Source organism: Euleptes europaea, chromosome 10 (assembly GCF_029931775.1).
Source record: "Euleptes europaea isolate rEulEur1 chromosome 10, rEulEur1.hap1, whole genome shotgun sequence".
NCBI lineage: Eukaryota > Metazoa > Chordata > Lepidosauria > Squamata > Sphaerodactylidae > Euleptes > Euleptes europaea.
Genome location: NC_079321.1, coordinates 28821801 through 28842598, shown reverse-complemented (window position 1 = coordinate 28842598; position 20798 = coordinate 28821801). Strand labels below are relative to the sequence as shown.

The 20798-nt window shown below is 43.8% G+C and overlaps 1 protein-coding gene and 1 non-coding gene across 3 annotated transcripts in view; both read right to left on the bottom strand.

The window, feature by feature from the left end:
• NOL10 (nucleolar protein 10) overlaps positions 1–20798 on the bottom strand; it is a 63747-nt gene that overhangs the window by 16311 nt on the left and 26638 nt on the right. For both annotated transcript variants that reach the window (XM_056856265.1, XM_056856266.1), the window contains 4 exons: positions 7987–8113; positions 6933–7012; positions 6698–6796; positions 3831–3920 (listed from right to left, as the gene is read on the bottom strand). In XM_056856265.1, the coding sequence (XP_056712243.1) occupies positions 3831–3920; positions 6698–6796; positions 6933–7012; positions 7987–8113 (396 nt within the window). The remainder of the gene's footprint in view (positions 1–3830; positions 3921–6697; positions 6797–6932; positions 7013–7986; positions 8114–20798) is intronic.
• On the bottom strand, positions 14003–14074 carry TRNAG-GCC (transfer RNA glycine (anticodon GCC)). Its single transcript has one exon. It is a non-coding gene; the product is annotated as a tRNA-Gly (tRNA).

The following is a 20798-nucleotide window of genomic DNA, read 5'->3' as shown; positions in this document are numbered from 1 at the left end:
ATGATGAGTCGGTACGTAATGCTCCTGGTGCAGCGTGCGATTGGGTGGACAGGAGAGTCGGAATAACTCCTGAAGGCAAAAGGCAACACATCCCTATGAAAAGATTGGATGGAGAAACAAGCGACCAGGGATGACTCGCTAAATACTTCAGGTGAAGAAGGGCTGGAAAAATTCTGGATGGCTACGTATTTCAAACGGATGTCTAGGAACACAAAATTCTTTTTTTCCAGTCTTGCTTAAGATTTGACTGTGAGTGATTAAGATAGAATAGCAACTGAAAGACGTCATGGAACAAGGAGCTGCCCTTCAAAAACTGTCCACATTTCAGTACGCTTGTTTATGGGGTTATGGTTACAATATGGAGTTATGGTTATGCGGTACTGAGAGTCAGAGAGCTGAAAAATGGGATCCTGAGATGGAAACTTGGGCTCCTTAAATGCTGCACCAGGGAGTTGATGTAAAAATTAAAAAGTAGGGGGGCCAAAATGCAACTCTGTTTAACTCTCCCATCAAGAGGTATCTTATTGGAGAGGTGGCCTTGAGGACTGCATCTTACTTTTAAGAAATGTCCTTCGTGGAGCGAGCAGGTAAGTATATGAAGTCTTTTGTCCATTGAGGAGTTCTTGAGCTTTGCGTAGAGCCTGTTCCTGGGGATACTATCGAATGTTGCTTTAAAATCCACAAAGGCAGCATGAAGTGCCCCGTTAGGCTTAGAACTGCAAGATGATGCAAGATCAAGCATTGGTCTATGGTGGAACGACCAGCTCTAAAACCTGCCAGCTCATCCATCAATACATTTTCTCTATCCAACCAATCAAGAAATTTCCAACGTAAGTGTCTAGAGTACAGTCTCCTAATGACGCTAAGGAGGCTGATCGGTCAGTAGTTGGCAGGATTCGGTTTCTCTCCTTTCTTATATAAAGGTAAAGGTCCCCTGTGCAAGCACCAGGTCATTCCTGACCCATGGGGTGACATCACATCCCGACGTTTCCTAGGCAGACTGTTTACGGGGTGGTTTGCCAGTGCCTTCCCCAGTCATCTTCCCTTTACCCCCAGCAAGCTGGGTACTCATTTTACCGACCTCGGAAGGATGTAAGGCTGAGTCAACCTTGAGCTGGCTACCTGAAACCAACTTCCATTGGGATCGAACTCAGGTCGTGAGCAGAGCTTGGACTGCAGTACTGCAGCTTACCACTCTGCGCCACGGGGCTCCTCCTTTCTTATATATGGGAACAATAATTGCAAGATCCCAGTCTTTGGGGATGTGAGCAGACTGGTTGATATGATTATTATATTTAGAAGTTTGGATCATCCGGGTCCAGATGTCCCTTTGCGCTTTTTGTTTTTTCCTCCATTAAAAGATTTTTATAACGCTGCTTTAGGATTTTAAGCTCAGGAGAAATTGTGGATGCATTACTTAGCTTGTACTGCTGAAATTTGGCCATTATACCATAGCAGTCTGCACCAAACCATTCCTTTGATTTACTTTTATTTGATGGTGGGAACAGTATGCTGCTGATGCTGTGGTACCCCCACCTGAGATGTTCTTAGTGTGCCTCTAGATCGTACCCAGGATGTTCACAATTCCCTGCATTTTGCCCCCATTAGCCTGTATGCAACATTGCTGAACATGCACCATGTCAGATCATGCACAGAATATAGCACTAATGCCTATTATTAAATTTTTTAATTCAAAACATTTATTAGCTGCTCTTCTACCTTACAGAAACTCAAGGTGCCTATTAGGTAATCAAGAATGTATGCCAATAAAGGTCTTGAATTGAACTGAAGGTAATCAAGAGCATGACACAGGTTAAGAACATTATTTGATAACATGAATTGGATACATACGTATCTTCTATAGACACCCTTTTATAAATCTCTTGCTAAATATTTGAAAGTGAAGTAATATGTTGAAACACAACAGCAGACAGTATACCTACTCAGAACACAGAGGCAGATGTGACTGACAGCCCTGTTTAAATTCCTTAGGAGTGTCATTAAATGTAGACACTATGCATAAGCAACTCATTAAACAGACACTGCCAGAAGATTTGGAGTGCACGTGAAGCTGAGTTTGATCCATCAAGGTCAATACTGTCTACTCTGACTGGCACTGGCTCTCCAGGGTCCCAGGTAGAGGTCTTTCTATCACCTACCTGATCCTTTTTTTTTGAGACGCTGGGGATTGAACCTGGGAACTTCTGCATGCCAAGCAGATGCTCTAACACTGAGCTCTCCCTAATCTATCAAATTTACCAGTCAGTACCACAATTCAGTGAAGTAATGCTGGCAACAGGACCTGGGGGGGGGGGCATCTGAAACAGTGTACTTGTAAACCACAACAAGAGAAGCACCATCTTTTTAAATAAGTTATTTTAATTAATGCGATGTTGCTCCATAAGAAGAGGTTTAATAAAGGCTCACTTTTTTATTAGTTGGAAAAAACGTCATTTGACGGCTGCAGCTGGAAAACTACGAGCACCTGGGAATCAAGCTGGCCCAAGAATTTGTTTGTACAGCTGCTCCGAAAGGAAAATTCTTTTGGACAGGAACGGTCGGGCTAAAAATATGCAGACAGAATAATGCAGAAGAATACTGCTAACACCCGGTTTTATGGTCCCTGTCAGGCAAATGATCAGAAACTGGTTTCATAATTTATTTAACGTTCAAATGGAGATAAAATGGAAGGCCCAACTTTAATACCAAGGCAGCTGAGGACACAGAGCATATGGGGTAAAGCAACCAAGGCTTTCCCATTAAACGCTTCACTCTCCGCACTCCGTCACAATCAGTGTCTAACTTTTGCTAGAAGCCATAAAGCAATTTCAGCTAGCCTTTGCCGCTTTACCCTAAAACAACTTTTGCTCTTTCCCTAACAACACAAAATAAAGTGATCCCCAATTCTAATATATTTTGTAACATTGATTTGATTGATTTAAATTTTTCTATCGTGCCTTATCTCTTCACAGCCAAAAGCTCTAATAGAAGTACAGAAGTAAACTAAAGCCTGTGTATGTATGCATGTATATGCATGCACATGTAAACACACTATACAGACAGATACAGCTTTCTGAGTGATGAGGGATTATAAAGGTATGCTCTGGTAACAGAAGGCTAGTGAGTTTTTGGCAGGCTGTTTTAAAGAGGAAAAGTATTTATGATATTAATTATGTTATGAAATACCATTCAATCAGATAATGATTCTGCTAAGGCAATGCAAAGATTGTGCTCAGCCTAAAACAATGAGATCCCTTATAGTTTGCTGATAGCAGCCAGAATCTTAGTAGCCAGTTACTGATGAAATCATGGTCATCTGTCTGTGGTTAATGTAAAGATTAACAATTGTCGAAATGGTAAAGCTAAATTAATGTATTCAACCACTCGGGGGGAGGAAAAAAAGGAAAACAGATTTTTCAAGAAGCTTGGCCTCCAGGACATGATTTAACAAAAACCAGACACAATGTAGACAGTTACTGCCAGCTCATATACTGCGCAATCCTAAGCAGAGTTACACCCTTGACTTCAATGGACTTAGACGTGTATAACTCTGATTAGGACTGCATTGTTAGCCTTGTCCATGGATTGATAGACAATGGCTCTCCGATGTCTCTGGCAGGGTCTCTTCCGCCCTGCTACCCAAGATCCTTTTAACAGAAGATGTCAGGAATTGAACGTGACACACAGCTGTTCTAACACTGAACTGGTCCTCGCCCTATGCAAAGGAACATCCTTGAACAGCAGGACGGGTCCACTTAGCACTCCTAAGAATCTCCAACACTGCCCAGTTTTACTATGTACGAAAGTAACTGCAGAGACAGGAATCCTACCTTTTGCTTTTTCCCCCTTCCATTTTGCAGATTTTCTTCTCCTTCCTCGATAAGTTTCAGTGCCAGCTCTTTATTAACTTTGGGAAGTTTCTAATGAATGGAACGAGGAATCAAAAGGTTACAAACAGAAGTGATGGTCTGCAGACAAATTCCAAAAAACCACAACCAAACCCGCCCCCCACAGAAGTTGCACAATGCCTTGTATTAGAACCAATCAAAACATTAAAAAAACAAAATCCCAGCATGCACCCTTTCATGCTCTTGAGAACTCTTCATCACGCTGGATATAAAGTTAAAGTAAGGGGAGTGGGAGAAAGAATATAAGCTCTTTTAGGGCATGCAGGCAAAGCCCCAAGCATAAAGATGCAGCCTTAAAATGGAACAGAGGACGTGCTGAAGAATAAATTGGATTAGACGGAGGGGGGTGTTGAACCAATGGCTGCTAAGGAAGGAGAGAAGAAAAATGGATCTCTGTTTTTGAATATAAAAGGCTAAATTTAATCAAACGTCTTTCCAAATGTGTTAAGTGAGACACTCAAGTCCCTTGTAAAGCAGAGAGCAAAACAAAAGGAAAGTGGTCCTCTTTCTCCAGTACTTTCCACATACAACCTGGCTTTTATGATATATTTCCAAGTCAAGGCCAATAAAGTAATTATTTTATTTATTTATTTATTTATTTATTTATTTATTTGTTTATTGCATTTATACCCCTCCCTCCCAGGGCCGGGCTCAGGGAGCCTTGCAACAAAATGTACAATTCCGATTCACATCAATTAAAATGTCCATATAAAATTACACTATGATCAGTTAAAACAAAAGAGGTGCCCTGATTCAATAAGCTTGGCCTGAAAACCTATACAAGGAGGTTGGCTGAATGAAATTCAAATCCCTCCAGGAGGCCCCCAGGCCAAGGCCAGGAGGGTGAGCAGTATCAGGGGTGGAGGAGGCACAGCGAGGTAAAATCAAAAGGAAGGAATAGGGAAAACAGGGAAGGTAAAAGAGGGAAGGGAAGGGACAGGAAGGAAAGGAGCAGGGAGGCCAGCAGATCTACAGGCTGTCACCATCCTCAACCAGATGTCTAGTGGAACATCTCCATCTTACAAGCCCTGCAGAACTGAACAAAGCCCTGAAGTGGGTCTCACTTGACAGAGTTCTACCAGGCAGGGGCCAGGGCTAAAAAGGCCCTGGCCCTGGTCGAGGACAGCTGGATGGTTCTAGGGCCAGGGACTACCAGCAAGTTCTTATCAACTGAGCGTAATCCCCTCTGGGGGGGTATATTGGGAGAGTCAGTCCCACAGATACAATGGTCCCAGTCTGTTTAGGGCTTTAAAGGCAAGTACCAAAACCTTGAACTTGATCTGGTACTCAATCTGGAGCCAGTACAGCTGGCGGAGAACAGGTTGTATGTGCAATCTTAATGGTGTCCCCATGAGGACCCACGCCGCCGCATTCCAGACCAGTTGAAGCTTCCGGAGCAGTCTCAAGGGTAGCCCCGCATGGAGAAAATTGCAGCAGTCTAATCTAGAGGTGACCTTTGCATGGAACACTGTGGCTAGGGCAGGATGGGGCAGATAGAGAATCAGCTGATGGATTTGGCGGAAGTGGGAAAATGCCTTATTCATGACTTGGGCCTTATTCGTGACATGGGCCTCCAACGAAAGGGAGGCATCCGATGTCACCCCCGGACTCTTGACGGAGGAAGCTGGCATCAGCTGAACCCCGTCAAGGTTGGGGAGTTGGTTGCTCCCATCCGCTCCCCCCCTCCCCCCCTCCCCCGACCAAGCCACAGGACCTCAGTCTTTGATGGGTTAAATTTCAGGTGGCTCTGTTTCAACCAACCAGCCACGGCCTCCAGATACCTGGCCAGCTGTTCCAGGACAGCATCCGGCCAGCCATCCATCGACAGCATACTGATGGAACCCCAGCCTGAAACTCCTGACAAAGGGTCTAGGACCGATATTTCCTCCTGGAACGTCTGCACCTGCTCAGCCACTGCCCGTCAACTACCTTACCCAAAAACGGAAGACTCGAGACTGAGTGGTAATTGACTAGATCCGAAGGATCTAAAGATGGCTCTTTTACCAACAGGGTCACCACTGATACAACCTGGGAGAGTCCCAGTTCTGCCATGGATGCCACCAGGTCCGAAGCTTGATTAGAAGATGAAGAGGGCGGAGTCTGCATAGACGTTGAAGTCCCCCAAGATTATCAGCCTGGGGTAACTCAAGGCCCAGTCCCGCCACCACCTTCAACACATTTGGCAGGGAATCTGCCGGTGTGCTAGGTCGGTACATCAGCCGAACCGCCAAACTCTCCTCAGCATCCCACACCAGGCCTACACTATCAATGCCAGATATCTTCGGGGTGGGGATTGCCCTAAAGGAGAAAAGCCTCCTGAATGAGCACCGCCACCCCTCCCCCACATCCCTTTGTCTGCGACTGATGGTGGACCGAGAAACCTGGGGTAGGGGCAAGTTCTTTACAGGCGACCGTCTCGCCCTCCTTTACTCAGGTCTCGGTCACGCATGCCAGGTCCATGTTTTGTGCTGCAAGATAATTTTGCAGCACTCTGGTCGTATTATTACTGGACCTGGCACTGCACAGCATCAGGGTCAGAAAAGGGCAAAAATTCCTAGCCCCTCCACCAGCATATCTCGGGATGTTTAATTACGATGCGTAGCTGTGCTAGTCTATCTGTCGCAGTAGAAAAGAGCAAGAGTCCAGTAGCACCTTAAAGATTAACAAAATTTATGGAAGGGTATGAGCTCTTGTGAGTCACAGCTCACTTCTTCAGGTATCTTGCTCTCTTCTACCTCAACACTCGTCTTTCTATCGTTTATGAATATTTTTTCGAGTTCAGTCTTTACCTTTAGTTGCACTCTTTGTGCACGGGTTTCTTCTATCTTCTGCCTAATTTTCTCTTTCCTGTACTCCTCATAGGCAAATGGATTCACCATCATTTTAACCTGGGAATGGAAACAGTGGGTGGTAAAATGCAGCAAGGAAAAAAAACTTGCCGAAGATGTTTTTATTTCCGTTTTTCTCTCCTCTCCCCCCACTGTCAAAAGAACATATACTGTCTTACTGAGTTAACCAGTTTACCTTATGATACAGTCTTATGTCCATGAAAAAGCCATGCATGTATGCGCGGAGTAATGGGGATCCAATAAGATGCGTAAGCCCTGAAAAACACATACAAAGGTTATTAATAGCTCAGCAACCCTTATGGCAGGAGACAGGAAACAAGGCTTTTTCTATATGATCTTTTTGGCACTAGTGTCAGGAGGCAAGTGTCCAGCCAAACAGGCTACAATGTCTAAAAACCATGCAATGGTTTCTTAATCTATATTTGGGATGCAACGCACAGTATCAATTGAACATTATTCATATAAGATGACATATAATGGGTATACAACATTCCCTCTGTGCCCATGTTGCAAAGGTGTGAAGGGTTCCAAAGTTCTGTTAATTTTCATGAGCCAATACAGAGAAGGAACAGGTGGCAGCAAAGGGTAGGGATGGATGCTCATCTATCAGGCAGACATGGGAAGGTAAGGTTTACAGTGTACTTCCGAGTACCTTGATCTGTACCAATCAACCTGAGACTTTAGGTCAACACAGCACATTTCCTCTGGAAGCCAGCATTAGTAGAAGTTCAGCTGGCAGGGACCTGGAGAAGGGCCTTCACAGCCTCTACAGTGTAACAGGTTTCCTCGGGAGGTGGTGAGCTCTCCTTCTCTGGCAGTTTTTAAGAAGAGGTTAGATGGCCATCTGTCAGCAATGCTGATTCTATGATCTTAGGCAGATGATGAGAGGGAAGGCATCTTGGCCATCTTCTGGTCACTAGGGGTGTGGGAGGGGGAGGTAGTTTTGGATTTTCTGCATTGTGCAGGGGGTTGGACTAGATGACCCTGGTGGTCCCTTCCAACTCTATGATTCTACCCAAGGACTATGAAACTCTCCCTTCAGAACAAGTACATCTCTAACACCCTGTCTTTTTCTGGAGGGCCCTTGAGACAGACATGATGTTTTAGTATGTGCTTATGTTTTGATATTATCGTGTTTACTGAATATTTTGTAAACTACCTTGGGGACTGTTTGGGTTAAAAGTTGGTCTATAAGCAAGCTAAAGAAATAATTAATAATAATACCATACCTAAATTGTCAAGGTCTTTTCTTGTTACAAACTTGTAATCATCATACACTGTTGTCTCTGGGTTCTCCTCCAGCTCTTCTGTTAGATTATCAAGGAATGAGCACCATTTTGGAGCAGGGCCTAACACCTGCAGGAATAGTGAAGGTAAGTCACGCCCACAACCCAACACTTTTAGGGCAGAGTCGCAGCTCCATGCCAACAGACATGAAGAACAGTGTCCTGTTTTTAATGCTATTTTATGATTTTATCATACTGGTTTACTTGTGAGCTGTCTCGAGCAGTCCTTTGAAGAGGCACATATAAATTTTCTAATTAGTATTATTACTACTACAACAACAATAATACAATTATAGAGGTAATATTTTAGTTCTGTAACGGGGATTCAGATCCCTGGTGCTTTTACCCCTCTCCTCCTTCCTTCAGTTCAGTTATAAAAAAAAAAAGCTAGTTAAAATCTCCTAACTTTAATTGATATAGCTATTGTGGCATTGTGCAGATTTTCACAGTCGGAATTATTTAGCCCCAAGTACATGACTTGGTGCTTGTACAGGGGACTACCTTTACCTTACCTTGGAACTGCAATGTTTCAGTCCTGCTCCTTCGCTTAACTGGAATGGGACCATAATTCCCTTGACGCAAACACACACTCTCTCTCATACTCACATAAAGGAAGATCCAAACAGAACAACTGATTTCCTGACAAGGGACTACCAAATTAAACAGGTCAAGAGAAACATGTTTTACAGACCTCTATACCCCTTCTTAAGAGCCCCATGGCACAGAGTGGTAAGCTGCAGTACTGCAGTCCAAGCTCTGCTCACAACCTGAGTTCGATCCTGACGGAAGTCAGTTTCAGGTAGCTGGCTCAAGGTTGACTCAGCCTTCCGTCCTTCCGAGGTCGGTAAAATGAGTACCCAGCTTGCTGGGGGTAAAGGGAAGATGACTGGGGAAGGCACTGGCAAACCACCCCGTAAACAAAGTCAGCCTAGGAAATGTCGAGATGTGATGTCACCCCATGGGTCAGGAATGACCCGGTGCTTGCACAGGGGACCTTTACCATTTTTTTATACCCCTTCTGGGGATCAGTTGCGATTTAAAAAAAAAAGTCACACGACTGTATCTTAAAATGCAGGTTTCCATTCCATTTAAAATTCGGGCTTGCTAAACTTTTTTCCATTGGTGATATCTCTCTTCCACGTACCCTGAAACACCCACTGAAGTCAGACTATTGCTGTACAGTGCATCAAGGTGAACATCAAAAGCTGCCTTTCCAGAGGAAAGGAAATAGGAAATAATGGCAAGGTTGAAAGACCCAAAAGTTCTATAAAGTAGAACTCTGGATAGTCTATTTCCTTTTCTATTGCATCAGCGGTGAGAACCTGGTGGAAACAAAAACAGCAAAACGAAACAGCAAAAGACAGTGGCTACTGTCCAGAAACTCCTGTTATCTGATTACCAAAAAAACAAAAAACAAAAAAAAACCTGGTTCAGGACATCAATTTTCTTAATATGCTTGAGATTATTTTATACCCTGCTTTTCTTCCACATGAAACTCCAAAGTGGCATAATATGTTTGTATTCTGCAGATTTACAGCACTGAGAAAGAAAGTGGCATCCTTACATATAAAACATCTGATTATTAAGCAAAAAAGCCAACAGGCTTCTGGACACTGCATTCTAGGGAGAGAAAAACAATCTGAATTGTTTCTAATTATTCATCTTCTTCGATCCTGTGCAGCTTAAAAATACTTCATTTTGGATGGTGGGAAGTACCAATGCTGAATGGACCGCTACATTTATGCAACTGGTTGAACACTGTTGCATAAAGGCCTACTGCCACTCACAGAAGCTGTCCGCTCTTTTTCAATGTCCTAGCCAAGTCATAAATGTAGCACAACAAATACTATTCTTGTGTGTTATAGAAATAGCCTTTTATCAATCAAGAGCAATTTGCTTAGGATCATCCTGCTAGCCTGTTGTTCTGAACAACCACACCGAAAGGTGGCTTAAATGTGTTAAGAAGTCAGAAATCTACTCTAAGCAATTCTAAGTGCGTGTTACATTGTATACAACTACGCACGGTTGGCTTCAGCAACTGCTAAACAGGATCAATAATGCACAGTAGAATATTCTTTGAGAGCTATTTTCAAAAGCTTAAAAGCGCTTATGCATGAGCACAAGCCACTTGTTTAGATTCCATTTTTATATTATTGTATCTTGCACATGTTCTCTCAGATCAAACAAATTCCAAAGGTTGATATTGCAATACGAGATCTCCTTGACCCGACAGGAGTAGAATTGTGGGAGTTATACCCTTCTAAGCCCAAAGACTTGAATCTACTCTGAAAGGCTGACTCTGCTTAGGAGGGCACTCTGCCATGCTAACAAACAGTTTGATTCAGGCTATAACAAACCTCAGGAAAGTTCAGAAATTGCCCCCAAATCTATTATTTTATTCCAGGAACAGACTGTATTCAGGATCATGTGGTATACCTAAAATTAAAAAAAACAAAAACAAATGGGCTCCCGCAAAACTCACACAGGGGGGAATCCCATCTCCCCCTCCCATCATGGCTCCAGGCCTCCCCCCCACTCCAGCTCACTTGCCAGCTTGCCCAGAGCCAGAGGGGAAGGCCTGCAAAACTTGCATAGGGGGAATTCCAGCACCCCCTCCCATCATGGCTCCAGGACTCCCCCCACCCTACTTGCCAGCTTTCCCAGAGCCGCTTTCCCAGAGCTGGAGGGGAAAGCCAGCGAAACTCGCATAGGAGGAACCGTATCTCCCCCGCTCACCTTCCAGCCCGGCTGCAGTCAGAAAGGTCTGCCAATGACTCCCAGGCGCTGACACTACTGTGATGGGGTGACAGCGCACACTATGCCTAGCTGGGCCAGCAGGGATTGGAGGCAGCACTGAACAGTTGGTGCAATCTCTACACATGCACAGAGAACACTTAAAAAAAATCAGGAGATTTAAACCCCTCTTTTTTTATTTCAGATTTTTCTGCAGACCTGGGGGGGTCCCCCAAGTCTGCAGAAACATCTGTTTGGGTTGAGTGTACCTCCTATCTGCGGATTTAAGTATCCTCGGCCAGGGGGCACACTTCTGAATTAGATATATAAAGCAAAAAAACCCAAAAACTAGAAATGCACTGATTCATGTTAACAAAGCAAGACTGCATACTCATGATCTCTGAACAGATCATATATATGCATTTAAGCCAGCATCCTTTGCAAGAACTAGGTGGTCTAGTAGAAGTTCAGCAGTGGTCCGAAACCAACTTTCCACATTGAGGTGCCAAAAATAAAATAAGGGCACAACGTTAGGCATAAGGGCACAACATACGGGTCGTATGCCTACAGATCACCTCAACAGAAGATTCCCATCATGCAGATTCTGAAAATGGGATGTTTTGGGGTGAGATTATGTCCCTAAAAGACTTTTTTTTTCTTTTTGCTTATCCTCAAATGACTGCGCATTAAATCCCCACGCTTCTAGCAATCGCACCTTTAGACTACCACATCAAACTGCTGGGAGTGCGTGCCCAAATTAAATATAGCATGCACTATTACATTTCTGTTCTAGCATGATCTGATAAGCCGCACCACTTTCATTAATCCTTGCCAATTTGTTTGTTTTTTTGCTTTGCATGCAATCCTTACATCTGCCAGGGTTTTTAATTTTTTCCCCTTTGTTTCTGTTTCAGCCACTGTCAAATTGCCAGCGGGTCAAACTCCCACGTACTGGGTCTGCCTTCTGGGTTTTTCATAGCTTATGGATGTGTTGCTCATCATCTGAGCAAGAAGCCTGAAGGAAGAGGATACATTAAACAATTTGTCAGGAGCCGTCAGGCTAAATTGCTCCTTAGAACTCTAAATAAAACAGAACCGCTCCCCTTCTAGACACTTTCCACTCATTTCCTTCTTGCTGGTCATCTTTTTTATTTTCCTTCTCTAAGTCAGTCTCTTTTGAGACCCTGGATCATCCCCATTAAAGCACTCCTATTGTTGCCCTCTAATCCATATTTGGCCTTTGTGGAACCAGAGGCTTTGAGTCATGTAGGTTGTGAAACGGGACACGTGGCCAGCATTCAGCCTGCCACAGCCATCCACCCCCCCGCATTCTCTCCCAGTCCCCATAATCACCAGGTTGTAGGTCCGTCATCACATAGCCACAGCACCAAGACAGAGGAGACCAAGACAATGATTTGGATGAAGGAATAGAGGGGATGCTTATTAAATTTGCAGATGATACTAAATTGGGAGGGATAGCAAATACGGTAGAAGACAGAGCCAAGATGCAGGATGATCTTGACAGGCTGGAGAAATGGGCTAGAACTAATAAAATGCACTTCAACAAAGACAAATGTAAAGTTCTGCATTTAGGTAGGAAAAATCAAATGCATAATTATAGGATGGGGAGACTTGTTTGAGCAGTAGTGTGTGTGAAAAGGATCTTGGGGTCTTAGTAGACCAAACACTGAACATGAGTCAGCAGTGTGATGCTGTAACTAAAAAGGCAAACGCAGTCTTGGGCTGCATCAACAGAAGTATAGTGTCCAGATCACGCGAAGTGATGGTATCGCTTTAGTCTGCTCTGGTTAGACCTCAACTAGAGTACTGTGTTCAGTTTGGGCACAATTTAAGAAAGATGTAGACAAGCTGGAACTTGTCCAGAGAAGGGCAACAAGGATGATGAGGGGTCTGGAGACCAAGTCCTATGAAGAAAGGTTGAAGGAACTGGGTATGTTTAGCCTGAAGAAGAGAAGACTGAGAGGGGATATGATAACCATGTTCAAGTACTTGAAGGGCTGTCATATAGAGGAGGGTGTCGAGTCGTTTTCTGTTGCCCCAGAAAGTCGGACCAGAACCAATGGGTTTAAATTAAACCAAAAGAGTTTCCGTCTAGATATTAGGAAGAATTTTCTAACATTTAGAGTGGTTCCTCAGTGGAACGGGCTTTTTCGGGAGGTGGTGGGCTCTCCTTCCCTGGAGGTTTTGAAGCAGAGGCTAGATGGCCATCTGTCAGCAATGCTGATTCTGTGACCTTGGGCAGTTCATGAGAGGGAGGGCATCTTGGCCATCTTCTGGTCACTAGGGGTGTGGAGGGGGGAGGTAGTTGTGAATTTCCTGCATTGTGCACGGGGTTGGACTTGATGGCCCTGGTGGTCCCTTCCAACTCTATGATTCTATGATTCTATGAAATGGAAAGACTTAGAAAGTCCTTAGCTGCCCTTCCCACATTCACATCAGAGAATGCTGTATATTTAGGCCTAAATTGAGGATAGGAAACCTTTCTGCCCTGCATGTGTGTGTGGGGAGATAATACCTACCTGTGAAGATGCTGGCGTGCCAGCAAACCAAAGTTGGGGGGGGGGGAGGGAGACAAAGGCTGAGCTTGGCAAGACACACTGCCAGCAAGACAAGCCCCAGTGGTGCTTCTGTACCTTAGAGCAGGGGTGTCAAACTCATTGGTTGCTAGGGCCGGATATGACATAAATGTCACTTGGTTGGGCCGGGCCACACCTTGCCAGCCCAGACTGGGGGGCTTCGGCTGGCTTGTGGCCCGGAAAAGAGTTCTCAAGGGGCTGGATCTGGCCCGCGGGTCGTATGTTTGACCCCCCTGTCGTAGAGTCTTGCCTTGAAGCCAGCTGCAGGAAACCAGGCATAAACCATGCTCACTGCCTCCCTCTACACAGCTGTCCGCAGCACCTAAGCCAGCTCCTTAAGGGCTCACTTCAAACCTGTGGGTCGGGCAGGTGGTAATGTGTTCAGTTGCAGAAGCTTGTTATGTCTAGAGGACCAGCCCTGAGTGCCAAACAAAATGGCATGGTGTGCTGCTGCTTGATAGGCATGCTGGGGGCCGCCCACTGCAGGTCACATGAACACATGAAGCTGCCTTATACTGAATCAGACCCTTGGTCCATCAAAGTCAATATTGTCTACTCAGACCGGCAGTGGCTCTCCAGGGTCTCAGGCAGAGGTTTTTCGCATCACCTACTTGCCTAGTCCCTTTAACTGGAGATGCCAGGGATTGAACCTGGGATGTTCTGCATGGCAAGCAGATGCTCTACCACTGAGCCACAGCCCCTCCCCAATCAGTCTAAATTGACCACAGAACATTTTCCCAGGAGAAGCCTGCCTGAGTTTGCACATTTTTTAGGGAAGCTGCTAAAACGTTCGAAAGTAATTCTGAAGCACCCTGTGTGTGTGTGTGTGTTAAGTGCCGCCATGTCGCTTCTGACTCGTGGCAACCCTATAAATCAATATCCTCCAAAACATCCTATCTTTAACAGCCTTGCTCAGGTCTTACAAACTGAGGGCTGTGGCTTCCTTTATACAGTCAATCCATCTCTTGTTGGATCTTCCTCTTTTCCTGCTGCCTTCAACTTTTCCTAGCATGATTATCTTTTCTAGTGACTCTTGTCTTCTCATAATGTGACCAAAGTATGATAGCCTCAGTTTAGTCGTTTTAGCTTCTAGGGTCAGTTCAGACTTGATTTGATCTATAACCCACTGATTTGTTTTTTTGGCAGTCCACGGTATTCGTAACACTCCCCTCCAACAGCACATTTCAAAGGAATCTACTTTCTTCCTATCAGTTTTCTTCATTGTCCAGCTTTCACGCCCATACATAGTAATAGGGAATACGATGTCGTGAATTACCTTGATCTTGGAGGCCAGTGACACATCCTTACACTTCAAAATCTTTTCTAGTTTCTTGGTGGCTGCCCTTCCCAGTCTCAATCTCCTTCTGATTTCTTGGCTGCAGTCTCCCTTTTGGTTGATGATGGAGCCAAGGAATAGAAAGTCTTGAACAATTTCAATTTCCTCATTGTCAACCTTAAAGTTGAGTAATTCTCCTGTAGTCATTACTTTTGTCTTCTTGTAATTCTAATTACTATACCACAATGGCTGTCTATGGAATTAAGTCCCAAAATAAGCCTTCTGTTGTTCCCATCATGTTGTAAACAGGACAAATGATATCTATTTAGAAGGCATTTTCAGGCTGGATATGTCACAGTGTAGTATGCTGTTCTTTGTAACAGGAAGAAACCATTTCTCTTCCCAGTAGCAGCTCTGGGTTAGCTAAACCCTCACCCCTTGGGATATAAAGCCTGACCTACATATGCAAACTGAGGTGGTAATGAAATTGTAGAATGAAGTGCACTGCTTTAGTTTGCAGGGGATGGATGACATTCCTCAGAATTCCCTCCCCCCTGCCCCTGTGAGTAGAAAACAAGAACAGCACAAGAAAAGCCAAGCTAGAACTGTTTTCCCTGAGATGCTAACCTTTTATACAATGGTTGTTGTTTTTTTACATGGGCAACCATTGAAAAAATGTGATTCTCCCCACCTGTGCTACAGCTGCAGCTCATTCTACCCCCTTGTTTTACTGTAGGGGCATGCAAGATCTAAGGTAGCATGGAAACCCCATACCTCCCTCTAGATATAAGCAGTCTTTTCCCTCTGATTCTGAAACGACTACAGCAGTGTCACAGGGCACCCCACCACAGTGACTAGTGTTGAACCAAACTGTGGTAACTTGTCCACAAGCCAGCTCTAAACCACATGCCCCCAGCTGGCAACCAATGAGACAGGCTTGGATCCAAATGAGCGTTTCTGCAGGTGCAAATCCTTGTGTCTGTAGAGTGCGATTTCCCCGCCTTCTCTCTCCCAGAGCAGCCCGAAATACCTTCCTGTTCCTGGGGGTAAGGGATTTCGGTGGGAATTTCAGGGTGCCACAAGAGTGGGGAGGTGAGAAAGTCACACTCTGCAGGAGAAAGGACTTTCTGTTGCCCACAGGAACACTGGCATGGATCCAAACCACGGTGTCTTGCTTGCAGCAGTAGTAGCTATGCTTCACATCTGCTTGCTAGGCACCCGTCCAACAAAAAAGCCAAACGTGTTAAAAGATTCTACAGGATGACCAGAAAATTATTTCCAAGTGTCACACGCTGGACGGTTTCCGCACCCATGCTCATAGGCGTGTGTTTCCTTTGAGGCAACAGGTTACTATGAGAAGTAGAGGATTTCCTTTGTTGTGAATAAGCCCAACTGTGCTACTTTTTAGACTGAACGCACTTTTCTGAAAACAGATAGGAAGCCCATATTTCCTGTTTGTGGAGGCAAAAAAAACACTGTCGTCAAAAGATTTCCCAGCAGGCAATACTTAAAATACCAGCTACGATCTGTAACATATCATTTATACTACAATACCCAGACTCAGAAGAAAGTGACACTAAAAATTACATGGATTTAATTAACAACACACAATGTAATTTTAAAATATAAGGGAATCTTTACCCATAGGACTTGCAGGACAGGCAAATCTGCAATCCATACATCCTATGTGTTTCTCTTTGTTCTCTAGTTTTAAACAGACATTTTTTCTCAATTGTGGGTAAAAACAACAACACTTGGGGTTTAGGAGAAGGAAAGAGATGTGCACTGGTGCAACTCACCATACTAGAAGAATAGTCTAAGCAGATCTACTCAGAATCCTATTGAAACCTAGTCCACGGTGCTTACTCCCAGTAAAGTTTTTCTTTGGACTGCACTATAAACAACCATGTCTTCTCTTACCAAGCATTGCCCACAACATTCAATTACACGCAGAGAGTCAGAGGTAAATCTGAAGAAAGCCATTGTACCATAGTGGTAAGAGTGCAGGACTAGAAGATTGGAGGCCCAGATTCGAATCACACATTCTGCCATGATGATCTTGGGCCCGTTATGGTCTCCCCTAACCTACCTAACAGGTGATAAAATGGAGCACGTGACATATGCTGACTGGAGCTCCTTGGAGGAAAAGTTCATCAAATACGCTCTTAGCAGGCCAGCCGAACTTGACAACTGAGCAAAGTCCTGCTGAGCTTACACAGCACAAATAAAATGGTACAACAGAAAGCCAAGACATTCCTTACCACAGTGAATTTTCCTCATACCGAATACACATTTTGTTGCACAGCCCGTGGAAGTACGTTCCTACATCCTACACCCCATCTTTTGAGGTCTTTAAGCAGAGGTTGGATGGCCATCTGTCGGGAGTGCTTTGATTGTGGGATCCTGCATTGTGGGGGGAGGGTTGGGGTCAATGGGGATGTGGGGGGGGGAGGTAGTTGTTAATTTCCTGCATTGTGCAGGGGGCTGCACTAATTGACCCTGGTGGTCCCTTCCAACTCTATGATTCTAAGTGAGCTCTTGATTTGGAAAAGTTCATGCCACAATGAGCAAGTTAGTCTTTAAGGTGCCACAAGACTCTTTCTGTTAACCCTTATTACATGTCAAAAAAAGGCTGAGGCTAGAATGGTGGTTTTAGCCTTGAGCGCACTACCACCCACCAAGTGTGCATCATCATCACTGAACCCCTCCTCCCATCCAGCCACAAATAAAAGGCATACATATATTCCAGGCAAGGCAACTTTCTTCATACTTATGATATATGCAATATGATAGACAGATCTCAGGCATCTGTTCAATGAAACCCCTTTAAAGAAACTGAAATTGTTAAAGATTTTATATTTCTTGGCTCAATCATCAACAAAAAGGGAGATGGCAACCAAGAAATCAGAAGGAGATTAAGACTGGGAAGGGCAGCTATGAAGGAGCTAGAACAGATCCTTAAGTGTAAGAACGTGTTGCTGGTGACCAAGATCAAGATAATTCATACTATAGGATTCCCCATTACAATGTAAGAAAGTTGGACAATGAAGGAAGCTGCCAGGAAGAAAGTAGATTGCCTTGAAACATGGTGTTGGAGGAGAGTTTTACGGATACCGTGCACCGCCAAAAACACAAATAAGTAGGTTGTAGATCAAATCAAGCCTGAACTGTTTCTTAAAGCTAAAATGACTAAACTGAGGCTATTCTGCTTTGATTATAAGATGAGAGTCATTGGAAAAGAAAATTACCAGGGTTCTCCTTTAATTTTTTAGTCTTTATATACACTGTGGAATTCTGAACTTGAGTTCAATCAAGCTACTACTACAATTTGAAACACATCTATTTCAGCGAAGCTCTCATTTATCTGAATTGTGCGCCAGTCCTGTTCATGATGGCCAAGAGTAAACAATAACATTTTAGTAACATGGAATAGATAACTAACAGCACTGTTACTCAATTAAAAATGTGTTAAGTCAGTTAAATTGATTACTTTTAATTATATTATTCACATGTTTGTATATGAATAAACCATACTAACAGGATGGTGAATACAATTTGTGCTTAGTATAAACAGGCCCCATTTAAAAGGCATTCTTTCTGGGGAGACAGAGAAGGAAAAAGACCTCTTCTAAAGGTAACGTTTGCCATGCATATGCTTTGAAAGTAATTAAAAATGTTTGTATCTGCAGTCTGATCAATAGGTTACATTGATGGATTTAAAATCTTATTAAATGGTTGCCTTGATTACTCATCTAACGCACTGCAGCCCTAATAGAAGTGATGACACCAGGTTGTGGTAAAGCTCTAGGATTCCCATAAATCTATGGTAAAACCACAGAGACTTAGGGGATCCCAGAGTGTCGCCTAATGCTGTGACATCACTTCCAGGTCTTCACCAGGAAATGACATTAACACATAGCACAATGTCTCCCCTCCATTCGAATGCTGACAGGACATCCCTGTTGGCAGCAAGTAAGTGGCATACCAACCCATATGTTTTGTTGCTAGGCCAACTTAAAAGCCAGTCCCATTCAAGCATGACATTGCTCTCAGGATGGTACTTGAAGTAAAATGAAAAACAGGTCAAGACACAAGCATACACCTCCACCTATCCATGGTAGAAAGGAAGAAACAAACCATGGAACCATTTGTATTTGATTGTGGGATTTGCCAGACCCCATGAGAAAACCTCATGCCTGATCTCAACCCCCAATAGTATCTTGGAGGCAAACCAGAGTCTTAACAGGTCTTGGAAAGATTCTTCTCGATGTCATTTGGACAACAGGATATTCAGGAAGAACTACAAGCAAGTATAGTTCTGAGCATATACTGGAGGTGAATGTGTAGACCTTGCATTTATAATCATTTACTGATATTCCACATGGCCTGATATTTAAATGGATCTCTAGGGAGTTCAGCAGGATTGAACTCAGAAAGAACAACAATCACACAGCAAAAAAATCCAAGATGTTAAGCATGTGTCACAAGCACACATTTTAGCTTCCTGGTATTATATTTCAGATATGCAAATTCAAGCAGGGATTTTCCACAAGGAGTGCCTTCCCTAGCACTGTCTGAATGAGTAAGCATCTTTATATCTATTACTCTTTTTTGTGCACCTAGTGCATATAAATGAAAGATATTTCTAGTATCTGATATCTCCTGAGATCCTTAATTCACCATCCCGTTAGACTAACCCTTCTCACTCAACCATCAACACATGGCTTCTGATTAACCTAACCTTCCCCCGTCAGATCTTTTCTTCAGTAAACAGCTTCTATTGGCTGATTACTACTCTGATGAGATCCTGTGTCTGCAGGGTACATTTTGTGTTGTACCTGTCACAGTGGTTGAAGAGACAGAGGATAGCAATATCTCTTTTTTGAGCCAGAACCCAAACAAACCCAGGGAAGCCAAACTACTAAAAATATGATACAGGGCAGAATAAAGGCAAAACTGTGTGGTTGCTGGGAAATCCCTGAATAACTGCATTTTTCCCTCCTTAGTAATCATCAAGGAAAGGCGTGATTGGCAGCTCTAAAATTCTATCGGATGTTCTCAAGTGTTATCAAAATTTAGAGAGGAGAAAACTAGCACTTGAAACCCAAATATGTAGTATAATCTAGTATCTAATAGTAGCCTCACTTTTGACACATGCCAAGATTGCACTTACTTTGTGAAAACCAAGAACTGAATGGACCCTTTATTTCATTTTTTCGCTCCCTTCCTCCACCGGCATACTTACAGATGAGAAGAGCCTTTCTTCAAAATATTGCATGACTGCTCTTATGTTGCATCCTCTGAAGTGAACCAACCCATGGAGGCTATCAACTATGGCTTGCAATTAGGCTGCCGGGCAAAATGTTTCTTTATTAGCACAACAATTTATACTCGATTTAGGATATGGTTTTGCCCTCACAACCACAGAATCAGAGCATAGGCCCAATTACACAATTGAGCTGTGGACTGGTATTTCCCACATAGCGATCCCTAACAACAACACGACAAAACAACAACACGACAACAACATGCCATGAAGTCACAACCAACATATGGCAACCCCTCCTGGGGGTTTTCAAGGCAAGAGATGAGAGGAGGTGGTTTGCCATTGTCTGCCTCTGTGTAGCAACCCTGGTCTTATTTTTTTTAGTTATTTATTCGATTTCTAGCCCGCCCTCAGTCTCCAGCTGAGGCCAGGCTCAGGAAAGCTTACAACAGCTCTTTACAATAAAACAGTTAAAATATTCCATCTCTTAATCAAATTATTAAAGCAATATAAATAATTTAATCTAATCTAAGTACAAAGGTGGCACTCAATCCACAGAACAGTCGCTGGAGAAAGCAACAACTTAAGAACCCACACCATCAGACCAATGGTGTGGGGGAGACAGGGGGAGGCCAGCGCTGATGACAACCTGCGGCTGCCCTCAATCATAGGCCTGGTGGAATACCTCCATTTTACGGCCCTGCAGAACTCTTAGGGTCCCGCAGGGCCCTGATGTTATTAGGAAGGGAATTCCACCAGGCCAAGGCCAGGGCTGAAAAAGCCCTGGCCCTTATTGAGGACAGCCACACACTCCTGGGGCTGGGGACCACCAACAAGATGGTATTAGAAGAACGCAATGTTCTTTGGGGGGTATACCAGGTGG